Source organism: Phalacrocorax aristotelis, chromosome 1 (genome assembly GCF_949628215.1).
Source record: "Phalacrocorax aristotelis chromosome 1, bGulAri2.1, whole genome shotgun sequence".
Classification (NCBI taxonomy): domain Eukaryota; kingdom Metazoa; phylum Chordata; class Aves; order Suliformes; family Phalacrocoracidae; genus Phalacrocorax; species Phalacrocorax aristotelis.
Genome location: NC_134276.1, coordinates 117,568,573 through 117,585,172, shown reverse-complemented (window position 1 = coordinate 117,585,172; position 16,600 = coordinate 117,568,573). Strand labels below are relative to the sequence as shown.

The 16,600-nt window shown below is 45.5% G+C and overlaps 1 protein-coding gene across 5 annotated transcripts in view; it reads right to left on the bottom strand.

Annotated features, from left to right (window-relative positions):
- Positions 1-5,263, bottom strand: part of POU2F1 (POU class 2 homeobox 1) — a 121,767-nt gene extending 116,504 nt beyond the window's left edge. For all 5 annotated transcript variants that reach the window (XM_075103049.1, XM_075103058.1, XM_075103076.1 and 2 more), the window contains exon 1: positions 5,155-5,263. In XM_075103049.1, coding sequence (XP_074959150.1) covers positions 5,155-5,218 — 64 coding nt within the window. In that variant the 5' untranslated portion in view covers positions 5,219-5,263. The remainder of the gene's footprint in view (positions 1-5,154) is intronic.
- Positions 5,264-16,600: the final 11,337 nt, after the last annotated feature.

The window sequence follows — 16,600 nt, the reverse complement described above, 5'->3', positions numbered from 1 at the left end:
ACACAATTCAAGAAATTTAATGCAAAGAACTATAGAAAGAAAAATACACCTATGTACATGTTTTTTCTCAGATGAGCAGTTGTCAAACAGTTTCAAGTGAAATACAAGTAATTACTTAATACTCACTAACCAAAACCAGTATCATTCCTTAAATTTATCTCCCGCACTCAGTCCAACAAATCCTAGGCTTAGCTTGTCTTGTATAACAATGTAGCACAATAGGAAAAAGGGTGGGAAAAATTTGTCAACACGGAAGCAAATCTCTGCAGTAGTAAACAGCTGGCACTGTAAGTCTATCCAGCAACATGAGATGGTCTTTTATTCACATACTAGCTTAAGCACCCAAACCAAGCCTATCACATTTGGGACACTCAAGTCATGCTTAATTTTGTTCAACACATTCTTTTGACAACCGCTTTATCACAGACACTGAAAATACATATGTCACAAAAGACAGTCATTTGCCAGGACTGTCACTGATTCTATCAAGATAAAAATAATAAAGCTGTAAGTGCAAGTAGCAGAGGCTGCCTAATTGTCAGCTGTATAAAATATCAGTATTGATATTTTTGTCCTATGGGCAACAGCAGTTTGAGGGGAATAGAAAGTAATGCTGCGTAAAAAGGTAAGAAAATTAACTGACTAGATTTGCACATTAAAACGCTGTAATCTGTTTTGAAGTCTTCAGCTCCATAGGAGCCAAAATTTGAGGAAAACAAATGAAAAATTATTGCACGCTACAAAAATCTACTGCAAATTTACCAGAGAACCAGGAGAGGAAGCTGACATGTCTATGGAGGAGATGAACACTATTTAACAGAAAGAAGCTGGATGTCAGATCAAAGAAAAACATTCTGGGCAGCATTGACAAAACGTTTACCCCAAAATTCTTTGAATCCTCACAAACCTGAACATACAGAAAACAGCACAAATATGCTACTCTAAATGTGGAATTTACCACTTAAAATTTGACAAAGATTATTTAAGTGACAAAGGTGTTCAAAATCTCATTTTTCTGGGGGAATATATTATCACGATTGAACAGAAGTAGGAACACCACTTTTCACATCGCAGAACCGCAGAAGACACTCCTAACACAGAATACGTTGGTGCTTCCTAGGTTTAACAGAAAGACCGAGTTGAAGTCTACCTCACTGATTCCGTCAGGTGAGGCAACTACAAACATGATCACCATTACTTGCTAAGACAAGTATTCAGAAGGTATCCATATTCAGCATCAGGAAGTCAGTATTAACACTTACTTGCTTGAATTACTACTGCAGGCTAATCTTTGAGAAATTGTTCTTGACAGCAAACCTGAGATTTTTTCCTCTTAAAATGACAGGGTGGGAAGCTCAGATTCTTCCCCCTTCCTTCTAGGAAGTGAGGAGTAAGCTCTAGCTCCTCTAGTTGTGAAAACACCACACTGACACACATCTTTGCAATTCTGCTCCACATGTGGCAGCACGGCTACTGACACAGCTTAGCCTATTTTTCCAACCAGCTGTTAGACTGGTAAGTTTGTCAGTTTTTAAGAAGATAAAAAAAAAAAAAAAGAGGAAAAAGGCAGAACCACTCCGATAACTGAGCAGAGGTAATCAGGCAGTGGAAGTATTTCAAAGGGAGGACAAGCCTTCTTCCTTCTGTCCCTAATAAAATAAAAGCTGAAAGGACAGCCAAAATAGAACATATTCTCCTGGTAAGAAGTAGGAAGCACTGGAACAATAGCACAACCCTCCACCCTCACCACAGCCAGGTAGTCCACAGGGAAGAAAAAAAGTTTCTTTTACTCTCCCACGCACCACTGACAGAGAAGGTCCAAGAAGCGGCTTAAAATCTGACACCCATTAGTGATTAACACAAAAGTCCTTACTCAAGACTGAGGAGTAACACCCACACACTAGTCTTGGCACCTTCCAACAAGTGAAGGTGACGCCAGGGTTTGGGAAAAGGGGCTTCCCACAAACGTGCTGTTTAAGGGGCTTCGCTGGCAAAGACACATTTCTATCCACATCATGTTCCAGTAAAATTTTAAGCTACAACACAAGCACACAAATATATGTTGGAGAGAAATACATCTGTATTTTTGCATGTAAATACCTGAATTCAGAGTTATAAGCCCCAGCTTGGCCATAAGACTGCACAAGGCCACTGTCCACTATTCCATCCTATAAAAATTTCTAAAATGTCAGCGACAAAGAAATTTTGTTTGCAAGATGCAATGTACATTTTTATCATGCTGGATAAAATATCTACAGTCTCAGCAGTGGTTAAATTGCTGCTATAAAGGAAATTGTCCTCAGATAAATGGTTTCCCTATGAGAAGGTTTCAGTGCTACACCTCACCCCAGGTCAATAAATCAAATTAACTGCACCTTGTCCTCTGGCCAATGACATCATCGGCTTGACCACATCTTGTGAAGCGAGTGCAAAAACATATGCTATTTAAGGCATGAAATCATATTACTGCTTTTTGTCCAGCCAGCCTTGTGCTGTTGGTCTGTGAAACAGTCAGTCACCTGAACAGTCTCATTACTGCTTCTACAGATTATTTTTTTCTTCTAGTATTCAAGGCCTGCCTTCACCAAGGGTGAAGAAAAAGGATAAATAATCTGAGTCATTATTTTTGAAATCAAAATGCTTTTCATTAGCTGCAGTGTAGTATTTTGCGACAAATTAAATTTAAAACCAAACTACAAAATAGACTGCCTGCATTTGTATGTGAACTCTCTTCCTAGTCATGTTTCAAAGATGTTTACATGCTAATCTGGCACAGCTACTTTGAAATACCCTGCTGTTAGGTCCTTTTTCTCCAGAGGGTGAAAACAATGGTCACTAACGAAAACCTACAGTTTTATCTGAAACCCATCCCCACATAATTTTGTTTAAATTACTCCCTCCTTCTAATGAAGCAGACCATTTTTTTTTTCTAAGTAGACTAATATCTGGTTTAAAACTGAATTACTCCAGGCAATTTAAGAGGATTAATTTCAATTTTCACTTGGTGTTCATATGACACAATCACAGAAAACTTGTCTTCTTTTCTAGACCCTGTACTGCCTAGTAGTATCTTCTGCCCTGAAAGCCAAATCTAAAAGAAAGAAAGAAAAAAAATCCTAACCCAGAACAGTCAAAGATACAAGCAGCGACAAAAGCATCTGACACACTGCACTGTTAAACTGCATCCACACTAAGCAAAAGGAAGGTGAATAAGATTATCTTCAATGTATTCAATTCTGTTTGTGTTCAGAGGGAGGAAGAAAGCTGTTCAGATTTTGAGTGTGTCTTCTATAGCTCTCTCAGTGCCAGGAAACGTAAATTAGAAGCAACTCTCCTTTAAGGAAAAGGATCAAGGACAAAGGGACCAAAAATGCCCAAGCCTCTGAAAAGCAGATATGAAAGGAACAGCTTTACAGTCTTGAGTTGCTATAAATTAAAAATAAGCTCCTTATTTAAAAGACATGAGTGTTTGAGAATCCACGAGCAGATCTGATGCTGCTCAAGCCCCAGGAGGGTTTTGTTTTTGCTGGCAGGGCTGGAGTGGAGATGGGGGGGTGGGGGGGGGGGTCATTTTGGTTATTAGTAAATAAATCAAGCAGCAGAGAGTGAGGCCTAGGCGCCTGCCAGAGGAGCCAGGGCCTAGCTCTCCCCCCTCCTCTCCTCGAACAGCCTGGGTTTGATCTCGGGGCCCTGTGGGTTGCCAAGAAAATTTAAAAAAAGCGAGAGAGCGAGAAAGAAGAATCATATTGAACCACAAAAGCACATGGGGCGAATGTAAAATATAAACACGGTGTTGGGCTCTGAGTGGCTGTTATTAAAGGTCTGAATTACTAAACATGAGAGGCGGGGAAAGCCGGGCGGCCATTTCAATAATATAAACCTCCCCGAATTAGACATTATTCAAATGAGAAGGAGAAGGGGGGGGAGAGAGAGGGAGACCGAGGGAGAGGGACAGGACCCGCGCCCCCAGCGCCAGCCCACCGGGGCTGCTGGCACTGCCACCCGCCCCTGCCCCGCCGCCCAGAGCGGGGAGACGGGGGTCCGGTACCCGGGGGGGCCGTGCCCCGGGGCCCCGGCATCCCGCTCCCCGCCGGGGGCTGCGGAGGCAGGAGGGCAAACACCGCCGGGGCAAACCCAGCCTTCGCGGGTGCAAACACGCGGCCTCTGCCGTCGGAGAGGGGCACGGGGTAACTCTGCCCGCGCAACCCCCGAGTCACCCCGCGCTCAACCTGCCCTTCGGGGGTGGGGGGGAGGGGGGAGAGGCTTTAAATAAAAAGCCAAACCACGCTCTCGTCCTACCCCTCCCCGAGGCCATCCGCACCCATCCACCCCACGCCCGCAGGCCCCAGGCTCTGGGGAAATAACCCTGGCTGGGGGGGATGCGGGGGAAGGCGGCGGGGCGGGGTGGGGGGGAATCGTGGTGGTAAATGAGAGATGAGGAAACCAAGTCTTTCTCCCTCACCCGGCCCCACTCAGGGACGGCACCCCCGGCCCCCTCCATCCCACCGCTACAGCCGCCGCGCCGGCGGGGGGACCCTGCCCCACTCGGGGGGCCGCCCGCCCCACTCCCCCCAGCCCTGCGGCCCCCGCCGGGACGGCTCCAGCTTTACCCCCCCCTCCATGAATATGTAAAGCTGCTTTTATTGTGGGCGTGCGGACCGGGGGTGGGGGGTGAGCCCGGCCGGGTGGCGGTTAGCCACCCCCAACCGCTTTTGGGTGCGGGGATGCCTCCCTCCCCCCCTCCCTTTCCCGGCTCCCCCCACCGCCGACTCCCCACCCCGACCCCACCGCCCCGCCGTTGCGCCGCCGCCGCCCGCGCCGCCGCCGCCCCCCATCGCCCCGCTGCCTGCCCCGGCGCCGGTGCCCCGGCGTGCGGGTGGGAGCGCGGCTCCGTGTGAGGGAGCGGGCGAGGGAGGGAGCGTGTGTGAGTGTGTGTGAGTGTGTGTGTGCGTGAGTGTATGCGAGTGTGCGTGTGTGTCTCCCCGCGCGGGGAGGCTGCTTTCCTTCTCCCCCCCCACCCCCCCCGCTCCCTCCTGTGCCGTTAATTATAATAATCCTGAGTACTAATAAATTATGCTAAGCGGGGCGGGCGGGCGGCGGGGGGGCCGCGTGTGCGAGTATGAATATGAATATGTAAAATGCAGTAATGATTACCTGCCGCTGCCGCCACCGCCGCCGCCGAACTCTCATCTTGACTCGCTGCTCCTCCGTCCGCCATTTTGAATATTTTAACCAAAATCGGCCGCCCGATAAACCCTCCCTCGCTCCCAGCCCCCCTCCCTCCCCCTACCCCTCCCCCTCCTCCTCCTCCTCCTCCTCCCCCCTCCTCCTCCTCCTCCCCTCCCCCCGCCGTGCACCCCCTCCCCCAGCCTCCCTACTGCGCAGCCGCCAACCGACCGCGCCGCGGCCTCACTCTGCGCCTGCGCAAGATGCCCTCTTCGCTCTCCTCCTCCCCCGCCCGCCCCGAACGCTTTTCCCGTCCGGCCTGATCTGCGTCGCTGCGCATGCGCCAAATGAGCGGCCCGGCTCCCTCCCTCCCCCCCACCCGGCACTGCACAGGCGCGCGGTGGCAGGCGGAACGTTACTGTGGAAGCCGTGGCGTTGCGGGCGGCAGCGTTTCAGTTGTGTGTCCATGTGTCCGTGCTTCCCCCCCCCCCCCCCCGGGCTATGGCCGGGAGAAGGGGTGAATGGCGCAGGGCGGGGGGATAGGGCCTCCTGTCGTGTGTGTCTTGGGGGGGAGGGGGGAAAAGTATTTCCTGACTCGTACGGCCGTCGTTGACTGTTGCCCGACAGGGAGTAGCGCAAAATAATTAATCGTGGTACTTAAAGAGGGGGCAACTGCGTGGCATTTTCAACGGTTGGGCTGAGAAGAGCGTTTGGGAAAGCTGTGTCTGCAAGTGGTTGTGGGAAAATACGTCTGCTAACTGCGCCTGCACGACAGGTACTCCCCAAGCTCCAAGCAAAATTAATCCCCTATGAATAAAAAGGAATTGCCTACAGAGAAAATAAAATAACACAGCCTGCTGTTTGTGGAGGGGGGCGCATGAGTGGTGGTCCAGTTTTCCCTCAGAAGAGAGCGATTGCAAGGAAGTGGTTCTCCGTTAAGAAAACCACTGTAACGTGCCCCGTGTGCTGGGCAGGACAGTGCTCCTGGGGTGTCCTCAAACTAATACTCTGCCACTTTCCACATCAGTTTGGATTAACCTGAAAGGAAGAGGGAGTCGGGCTTTGTGCCTCCCTTATTAAAAGGGAGTAGAATAGATAATAAGTGGCTAGAGGGACTGACCAAATTAGCTCGAGATTCAAAACTTCCAAATCAGGTCAAGCAGTCACCTGAACAGGCAGAGTGGCAAAACTTTGCAGATTCTTGACAAATTTGACAGTAGAAATAAAACCTGCTTATATTCTGAGCCTTAATATTGCATAAGTATACATTATCCCTGAGCTTTGTAAGTTACATCCATAAAAAGAAGAAACAGAAGGTAGTAAAGAATAGTGTTCATTAAGGACTCAGCCTTAACGTTTTCCAAGGCTCATTAACATCAATGGGTCAGAGTCGAAGGTGGATTTTCTTCTGGGGCTCAGAACCTCGTGGAATAGGAGAAACTGGCAAGGATCCATTCTTGCATGCTGTTGCTGGAGAAATTACGAGTTGTATCTGAGGCAGTCACTAGGGTTTTTTTTATTGGTAGGGAAGAGTCAAAAAGGAAAGGCTGAAAGAGGAAGACAGCAGGGTTTCTCTCCAAGGGCTGAATCAGAAAGGTAATTGTGACATTTTTATTTAAAAATAAGTTCCTCTGGTAATGGGATTTTTTTTCCATACTATAAAATAACCTCTTGATGCTGCAGAAAACATTAGTAGAAATGGACTGTGCTATGAAAGAGCAAAAACCTTTGCCTAACACTAGTTCTAGTCTTGCATATTCATTTGATGATATTCTGTACCAATAATTAGACACTTTGTCTTGCAAAGATCTGTGTTTAATGCGCAGAAGTGAGCGTGTAAACAAAGGTGTATTGTCGTGCTCCTCTTCTGTTCATCCGTGATCCTCACAGGCCAGTTAATCCAGTTTTATGGCCAGGTTATACCAGCTCTGCAGCACACAGTGGCTGCACCATGACAGATAAAGGTGTAGAGAAAGGGCTGCCTAGATTAAGACTCTGCACAGCTCTAATCCTGCCTACGCTGAATATTCTCTCCCCTATCTTCCCATCTCACCCGTAGACTCTTCTCAGTCCTGCATGCTACTTCCTAGTAACCTCCTCGCTGATAGTAGCAGCTTCTTGCCAGGGACAATTTGCTCCCATTACCACACCTGATTTAGCCTCTACTCTTGGTCAGCTTCTGCACTGTTAGCTGGAACCCACAGCTGCCAAAGAAAAGCTATCTGGAAACAAATAATTACTAGGGTTTTTTTTCTGGTAGTTACTAACCACCTCTGTGTTTTCTAATTGACCAGCTATAAAGAGAGCTTCATTCTGTTTGGCCACATAGCTGCTCTCCCTCCCTCTTTAAAGATTGCTCTGAACCTATGTCTGCATGCTCCTCTCTAGTTTAGTTTGAATGCATCTCTATCTGCTGCTTTCCCCAAGGTGTCATACATCCCTGTGGCTATATATCCAGGAAAGCTGGCCAAATCATTAGTGATGAATAATTTATCAGATAAATTTTACCTCTATTTCAGTTGCGAGTTGTCTGCAAACAGCTTGTGATTTCTGCAAACTTATTATTTGATGTTACTTGCCCCATAGAGCCTGACTGGTGTCTTACTCATGAGCAACTTGCTGGAAATACTTGAAATTTGAGATAATTGGACACAAAGATCATAGCAAGCTCAGTCCTACAAGAAGCTGAGGGCTCTAGATTCATTTCACAAAAAGGCTTAAATGAGAAACTAAGTCCGGCTGCAGTCAGCGAGACTGGGCTCACACTGGTAGTTAAGAACACGCTTACATCCTCTGCTGAAACAGAGCCCAAAGCAGGGAGCGCCTTGTGGGATGGTGTGTTTTTGTTCTCTGACTGGACTTGTCAGCCTCGTAGAATCACCCTCTCACAGGGATTTTGCTTTAAAAATAGTTTCTAGCAGTGACAAACAATACAGTGTTTGAAATCAACACACCTGTAAAGGGAAGAAATAGTATTTCAGGATCTTTTAAAGCTCTGCAGTACATCCATGTCTGTTGTTTTGATTTTGATCCAGATACCTCCTAATTCCTAGACCTCCTTGGCCTGATCTACTTGTGCCTGTAACCCCAAATTTTCTATGATGGCTATATTACCTTCAGAATTTTCTATCTCCTGCTAGAGTTAATTCAGTAGTGTTCCAGATAAAGTTTTTTTAAGGTATGGATGTGGGAGGCAAAAGAAACACAAATCACAGTATTCAAGCAAAAAGCACATTGGGAAGGAAATTATCCTTTTCCCCATACAGCTCTAGTGAACAGAGAAATTAAGAGCAAACTTATCTGCTCTTCTCCAATTCCACTGTGCGGCTCAGATGTGAATCCCAGGTGCTGCTTTTCTCGCACAATGTCCCTTCTCTCTACTGTGTTTTCTTCCCATCAGATTTCTCTCCTCAGGGAGGTCCCGTTTCTAGAGTCATGTTTGCTTCAGCTTTCCTTTCTGTCTTCCAGGTACTGCAACGAGGCTTCTGCCTCAAAACAGTTCTTCTTTGCCCCTTACGCATTCATGCGTACCTCCCCAAAACCTCTCCGTTCCTTTCACTTTCAGACTGCTCAGATTGCCTCACCTTTAATTAAATTTACTTTTATGTCTCTGTCTGTTTACCATTTTTCATGTGGAATACATACCCTTGCAGAGAGACCAGCAGTCTTCCTGTTACAATTTCTGTTATAGTTAAGAGGTTACAGTCTCATTTTTTTAACACAGTCTCATTTTTTTAACATGCTACAGATATGAACAGCAAAATATAGTCCATGTCTCAAAAAGCTTGCCCATTTAAAGAGATGGCAGGCAAAGAATGAGGGAAAAATAGGATTAGTGGCTCCTTGATTGAGGAGGAGAGGTGCCCTCCTCCAGTTCCCAAGTGTGGAGCAGACAGTCCACTGTCGCCCCCAAGGCTTGGGATCCACCAGTACCTTCTCTTTCCAGTATTATGCTCTGCTGTGTCTTCTGAGCTCCCTCCTATATGCCTTGTGAGTGCTGAGCACAAACAGCAGAAGAGGAATGGGGGCTTTCCATTGCATATATAGGCTGTCATTTTCCCCTACACACTCCTCTGGCTGCCTTTGACCAGACTGATTTCTAGCTCTGTTTCTGTCCCTCTTTTGTTGTCTCTGGATTGGAGAAATGATGTCCCCGAATCTCTTCCAAGAGTTGTTGCCGATCCTCTGAATCTCCCAGCTAATGAAACGGTAGCAGGAATAGCAGGAATGTTGTACCATCTCCTAATTCTCTGCCCCTCCCAAGTGCAGCTAACTGCCTTTTTGGAGATAAGAAATGGAGCATGGATGAAAAGAAACATGGTTTTCATTTTCATATTTTAAAAAAATCCCTGTAATTCAGAACCTTCACACATCCTCAGGAAAGGGAGAGGTAATCACTAAGAGGACACTTGTCTTTTCAGATGTGTTTTTCAGTCTATTTCTCTCTCTCTACTGCTTTGGCTGCACTTAGTTTTTCTAGCTCCAATTTTTGTATGCATTTCAATGGTTGTCATCAATGCAGCATCAGAGTGACTTCCAATTTTAATCAATTATGCCTTACAAATCACCAACTTAGAAGATTCAGGACCTTATCACTGCTTTTTTAGCAATAGTAAAATAAGGCAGAGAAATTAAGTAACTTGTCTTCAGTTGCACATGTGGCTTGGCAGCCCAAGAAGAGGAGCCCCCGATTCTCTCTATGGTGCCTTGATTGAAAAACCCTGTCAGGTTGTTGTTCCTTTCCCAGAGATCCACAAGGCTGGCTGCATCTTCACCTGTCTCTACCCCCAGAGGGACAACAGTGGTGTCCTACAACTTGATTCAGATCTCTTGAGGAGTGGGATTTGCAATAGCCTGATTTAAGTTGGCACTCAAAACTGCCACGGATCTGTTTTCAGTGGTTTTCTCTGTTTCCCCATACTACAAGGGAACCCTTAAAAATACATCATTTTTTTTGTTCTGAAGATTATTAACTGAGAGTTGGGAAATGCTCGGCTATTACAGCAAGAGTGGCTGCAGTCTGGCAGACCCATATAGAAGGACAAACTCTGTTTTGCACCTACATGAAAAAGAGGACTGAACTCCTTTTTCTGACCAGGTATACAGCATGCTTTCTGCTGTAGACCTTGGGAATGCTTTGGTGCTGCTTACATGAGGAACCAAATTGTTTTTGACCTCAGTGAAGAGGGGGCCAAGAGGGACACATCTGACACCTTTTAGCAACCGAAGGTTTTCTGTAGAATAGACATAGCCTATGAAACAAACACACAGCTGGAGTTAGGTTGCTTTTGAAAACATTGTCTTTATTCTCTACCTCCCTTTCTTCCAGGGCAGGCTCTTTGCTTATTCCCTCTTCAGAAGGGGACTTTTCTGGCACACAGCCTAGCCTGGCTGGAGATTAGGGATTCTCTCTGCCCCTTCATCCTTGAATATTTCCTTTTAATTTCACAGTTTAAATTCCAATTGTGTAATTACATTCTGCCTACCCTAAATTCCTCTGTAATTTCAATTGGACACGGTGTCCTTCACTCTCTAGGCTGAACTCTTGCAGTGTTATGGGGCACTGTTAAAAGGCTGCCACGCTCCTCTCTAGTCCCATTTCATGTAAATGGGGGAAGAGAATGGACCTAGATCCCTTTGAACTAAAACTGCTGCTCCATACAGGCGAGACAGGGGTTGCTATAGAGTGACAGGGCAGTCTTACCCCATGGCAATACACTGGGCATTTTTTACAATGCCTCAGTCTGAACAGATTTTTTGAGTAAAAGTCTAAATCTGTCTGGAGGTATTTCTCCCCCGCAACACCATACCCTTTGATCGCAAATAAAGCTGTACTGGGGCCCCCAAACCACTACTTTGCTGAATTTATGTGGCCTGAGAGTACCTGCTCACACCGTTTAACATGGCAGAAATGCCACAGTGATTTAATTTAGGTTCAGGGAGTTGTGTAGCAATGCAAAAGTACACAGTGCAGATGCCTAGTTCAGTAAAATGCTTTACAAAAACTGGCAAATCCCATGCATTTTATGACCCAGCCCCAATAGTTCTTGCAGACCTTGCTCTGCCAGCATTTTCCCTCAATCCCTACCCTGGCGGCATCACCTGAGTCCCACATCCCAGTTTGTTTTATCACAATGTAACCAGGGTGATGAAGTTAACCAACCATGGATGCTGCTATACTCGTTGTACAGCCCTATCCAACTGGATAGTCTGGGGACAATCAGTGTATTCTTTGATCTGTATTTTAGTCATTAGTTAATCATTAACGCGAATGAAACAATAGACAATGTGTTTCTGTCAGAATCCCTCTTTTAAGGCTCAAAGCCTAATTTTTAGGTCCCAAACCCTCACTTTTAGGGTCCAAACCTCTGTTTTAAGGATTAAAGCCTCATTTTTAGGTAGCAATGATTCAGGGAATAAATGGTTGGGCGTTACTAATGCAATCTAGTGTAGCTCAACAAATGCTGGGGCCCGGAGCCAAAACGTAGCCAGGATAATGAGGTAGCCTTAACAGGAACAGCCTGCATGATGACTAAAACTTGTTGCTTTGCGGGAGTGAGAAAGGCTTCAGGATAAGAAGTGCCTAAACAAAGTGAGGATGACATTTGACCTTAAGAAAAGCAGATGTACAGAACCATAAAGATAAGGAACTGCGGAGCAAACACTAAACCAGAACAGACCATCCCTCAAGGACAGTATATATGTAATCTCAGAACTGTGTTTGCACGAAAGCAAGGGTTAACTAGCGGACACAGTGAGGAAGAGTATGTCCTTCATCTAGAGACCCCTGACGACCACCCGGAGACACCAACAGGCATGCGCAAATGACATTTGCATATGATGATGAATATGTATATATTTTATCAGAAAACTAATGAATATGTATATAGAACATGTACTTAACCTGCACAATTGCATCTGACAGCGTGCAGGTTAGGAGGAATGATCCCCCATGCGCCCGACGATGTAAATAAAGAATGTCTGCCTTTTAACCCTACATTGGTGTTACGAGGTTCATTCCCGATTTTGGTGACAACAACATTCCTTTTTTGTGTTGGTATCTACTTCACATCAACATGAAAACATTTCTGCTTCTCCTGTCTCCTCTTGCTTTCCACTTCCTTCCTTACTGTGGCACAGCTGCTTACTTGCTCAGTGTGTCTGCGTGTAGCCAGCCCTTCAGGTATCTGAGACATTCAGCTTTTGTATTTCCACCACCACCTGTTGTGGTCTTCTGTGGAAACTCAGGATGGAGAAGGGCAGTGAGCATGTGCTGATGGGGGAATACTCCTTTGGCTTGTCTTCTAGGACAAACTTACTCTCTTCACGCAAGGTCAGTGGCAGGCTTATGGAAGGGAGTTGCTCACTTGGTTTAAAGTGATGTTCTGTGCAGCTCAGCAACTCAGTAAACCTGGTTTACTGTAGGGACTGAAATTTGTTGATGTTTAACCATCTTCAACCACAAGCCACATTCTTTTCACTATGTGTATGCCATTGTTGGAGGTACGTAGGCCTGATGCCATAATTAGTGACAGTGTCCTTTACCAAAGTTAATTTCCCTTCACTGCAGAAGTACCTCGGACAGTCCTCCTAATACACAATGATAAACCTTTACCTGAAATAAATATCCAGCTCCTTGCTGGCAGTGCGGTATCTACATGGAGCCTCAGTCACTCTGAATTTTGGCGGGACTTCTGCTTTATATATTCTGCGGATTTGGTCCTGCTCCCAAGGGACACCTTTATGCCTACTGCCAGGGTAGCAGACCTGAGGCTGCTGTTTGCATCTCTGGCAAACAGCAGATAGATCAGGTGAGATCAAGTGGGCCATATTTCCATGTTTCCTTGGTTAGCTTATACCGCTAAAAGTGAATTGTTGTTAGGAGGAAACAGAGCATGTAATAACTAGAGTTGGGTTTTGTTTGGCTTTGAGTCATAAATCTTAAAGGAAAGGAAAGAGCCATCATGTTCATCCCCAAGTTTGTCATACAATCAGCAAGGGGCAAGGCAGTAGTATGGGCAAGAAAATGAAACATGTGAAGGTACAAGTGCCAGCGGGGGGAAGTCACTGTTGCTTATTGTCAGTTTTGGTGTGACACAGAAAGTTCAGCTAATCCTCTTAGTTACAGAGACACAGGGGTGGGGGGAGATTGTTATCTCAAGCAATTTGCTGGCACTACTCCTTTTTTCCTTCAGTTTCTTTTCGCCTAATTGAGCAGCATTTCTTCCTGGGACTGGTTTGCAATAATCCTGGGGCCTCATCTGGGAAAACACTGAAAAACATAGAAAGGAGAAGCAGCCCAAGTGAGGCAGCTATCACCAAGAGTCTCTCCCTTCAGAGAGGTATCAGGTCTGGCTCCAAGTGCTGAAGATTGAAAATAAGATAAAGGCTCGAAGTCATACAGAACAGTCTGTTGATCAGAATGAGTGATCACTCAGAAAGGTGTATCTCAGACATGAACTAGAAGGACGGGTAATTAACAGCCTTTCAGAAAACGAGAAGCTTGATGGTCTGAGGTGGAGCGGGGCGAGAATTCCACTGGAGTGCATCAGAAATGTGTTGATTCCACTTTCATTGCCAAAGGGATGTATCTGCGGTAAATCTAATCAAGAGTCAAAAGGTGAACAAGAACAGTAATAACTGGGGAGGTTTGTTTTTGTTTATCCAGGAGATAAGGATTCAACTACAGGAATAGAATGAGAAAAAGGCGTCTCTTTCTGAGCAGACAGTTATTCCACCCACGCTCACTCAATCATCAAGGTTTTAATATTCTGTAACTAAGGCTATTTAACAGTTTCTCAGCCTCAAGGCTGGTAATGTTTGTGCAGATACTCTGCCAGTTGCCACAGGTGTTTTTCTACAAAAGACGTGAATAATTAACATGGGATAGTCCTGAAGATGGCAGTAGCCAGGAGCCATTCTTCCGCAAACTCCCAGCGCATTGTTCCTGGTGCTTCAGCAGGGTTGGTGGTACCGGCAGGAGGACACATTTGAAAACTCTGTTTCTATATGCAGAGAGCACCTTACTCCCTGAAGGCAAGAGGCTGTTTCCAGCACTGTGATTTTACATCCCAGGGAAGTGAGGCCTCCGTTTCCCAAGCGCTAGTGATTCACCCCGGAGAAGTTTGAGATGTTACCATCTTCATCTGCCTGCATTGCTAAGGTGCTGGAGGTAGTTAACCCAAAGAAGAGGTGGCCGAATGAATAGTGTGTCCACTGCTAACTGTTCCAGCTCATAGCCTGCTGCACTAATGTAAGTCTGATTTCAACTGATACCAATTTACTCTGGTATCCTGGACTGAGAACTGCAGAAATGAGTGATTTAATTCAAGATCACATCAATGTATTTTGCTGAGGTGGCTCAAGAATTTATTGCCTCTAGCTGTGGAGATGGGTTACCTTTTCAGTTAGGGCAGCTAAATACAAAAGAGACTGTGAGTCAGAGCTGTCAGATGAGAAAGGGCCAGAGTGGACATCAGTCACGAAGCAGTTGTAAAATAAGTAGTATAGTGCTTTTAAGAGGAAAGATGTTCTGCTGGTGTCCTACTAGCACAGGACAAGGAAGCAACGAGTTTGATATGTACATCACACCTAGACATCCCTTTTGATTTGGCATGAGCTCTTCATTCTCTCTCTAGCATTGGCTAATCTGGGGCCTTGGAACATCTCTGAGTTCACAGGTCCAGAGAGATATCTGGGTTTGGCCATGCCTGGACATGGCGCCTGTTCCTGGTTTCCAAATGAAGGAAACCCAAAGGGTGGATCAAACAAGAGTCATAGTGTGTTCTGCCAGGTTTTTGACTCAGATACTGGGAGAATGAGGGCCCCAGCATGTGCGATGTCTTGTACCTTCATGTCGCTTTGATGTGTCTCTAATGCACACTTGCATCATAGATAATAACTGCATTTCCTTATTCACATCCATGCTGTGAGAGTAAATGCATTAGGAAGTGTAATTACCAGACGCTACAGAGGTGAAGACATCTTCAATGGATTTCTTTTAGTTCTTTTATTTCTTTAAAGATATTGGTAAAATTTGATCAAAACCAGAATTTGCTTTTCCAAACTCTATGAATTTATGGTTAGATTGTGTTGGGGAGGGAACTTGCACCTGCACTATGTGTGGTCAGCACAAAGCAGCCCCTGGCCCACGAGATACACAGGGAATGCACTGTGATGACTTCCCTGGGAGTCTGCAGTGCTTCCAACAATGCCATGAGGAGTAAGGAAAGGGCAGAAATTGCTGGATTCATGGGTCTGTCTCTTCCTCATGCAGTTCCGCACAGCATGTGGGACTATACCATGCTCTTTAACCCTCTCAGTGATTGTTTCAGTTTGTAACAATGAAAATATATGGAAAAGTAATGTGTTTTTTTAGCTGCAAATATGCTTCCTGAATCCCACTCCAGCAGTATCAGACTGCAGCTCTGAGAGTGAGACAGCATTCACAGTTGCAGCGACTGTGAAGAAATTAGAAATGCATAAAAGGCACACATAATGACTTTTAAAATGTGTTTAATAAATATTCTTGTTGTTATATTTCAGATATTTCACTGCTAGATTTCTGTTAATCAGAAAATTAATGTCTAAAACCACTGCAAGAAAGAGGCAGAATTGCAGCTGAATATCATGAATGAAAAAACATTCACCACTGTGAATAGGACCATCATATTTCCCAATGGCAGCTCCCTGTCTTCCCCTAATTCCCCCCTCCCTTTTCCCTCCCTTCTCAAACACATACGCATACGCTATGGGAGGAATGACAGCTGTTCTTCATGGAATGACAGCCCAGGGATATTGCATCCTCCCGTAAAAAAAAACAGGCAAGGTACAGAATAAGGTCAGCGAAGGGAGACAAAGGGGTCTCCCAGAGATGGCAAAGGGTAATTTATTGACAGATGAGATAGACGTTACTACAGAAAAATATTAAATGGATTCTTTTCCCCTGTCTTTGGAAGGGGAAAAAAGTGGGAAGGGTTAGGAAGGACAGATGCCAGAAATAGAGACAAATTTCCCAGGAGAGGAAGAAGAAATCCTGAAGAAAATTAGGATCATGACACAGGGAAAAAAAAATCAGAGCATCTGAAAAGGTACAAAATTCTGTCCTAGAATCCTGTATGGAAACAACAAAAAAGGACACCGCAGAAGGAACCCCACTACTATTGGCAGCATTGCTTCAAAGGCACCCTGTGAGAGAAGGAAGCACTGGTAAAACAGAGCGCCTGATTAAAAGCCAGTGGTTGAAAAGGGCTGTCGGGAAATTACAGAGCTGTGCATGCACCCAACGTTAGCAGTGAGGAAGACTCTGGGAGCACTAATCAAAGTGAGGCTGAGGAAGCATATGCAGCATGGAGATTTTATTAAGGACAGGAATGAGCCAGGGTTCATACAGTGGGATTGCTGAGCTCAGGAGACGGGAGGAAAGAAAAGGCCA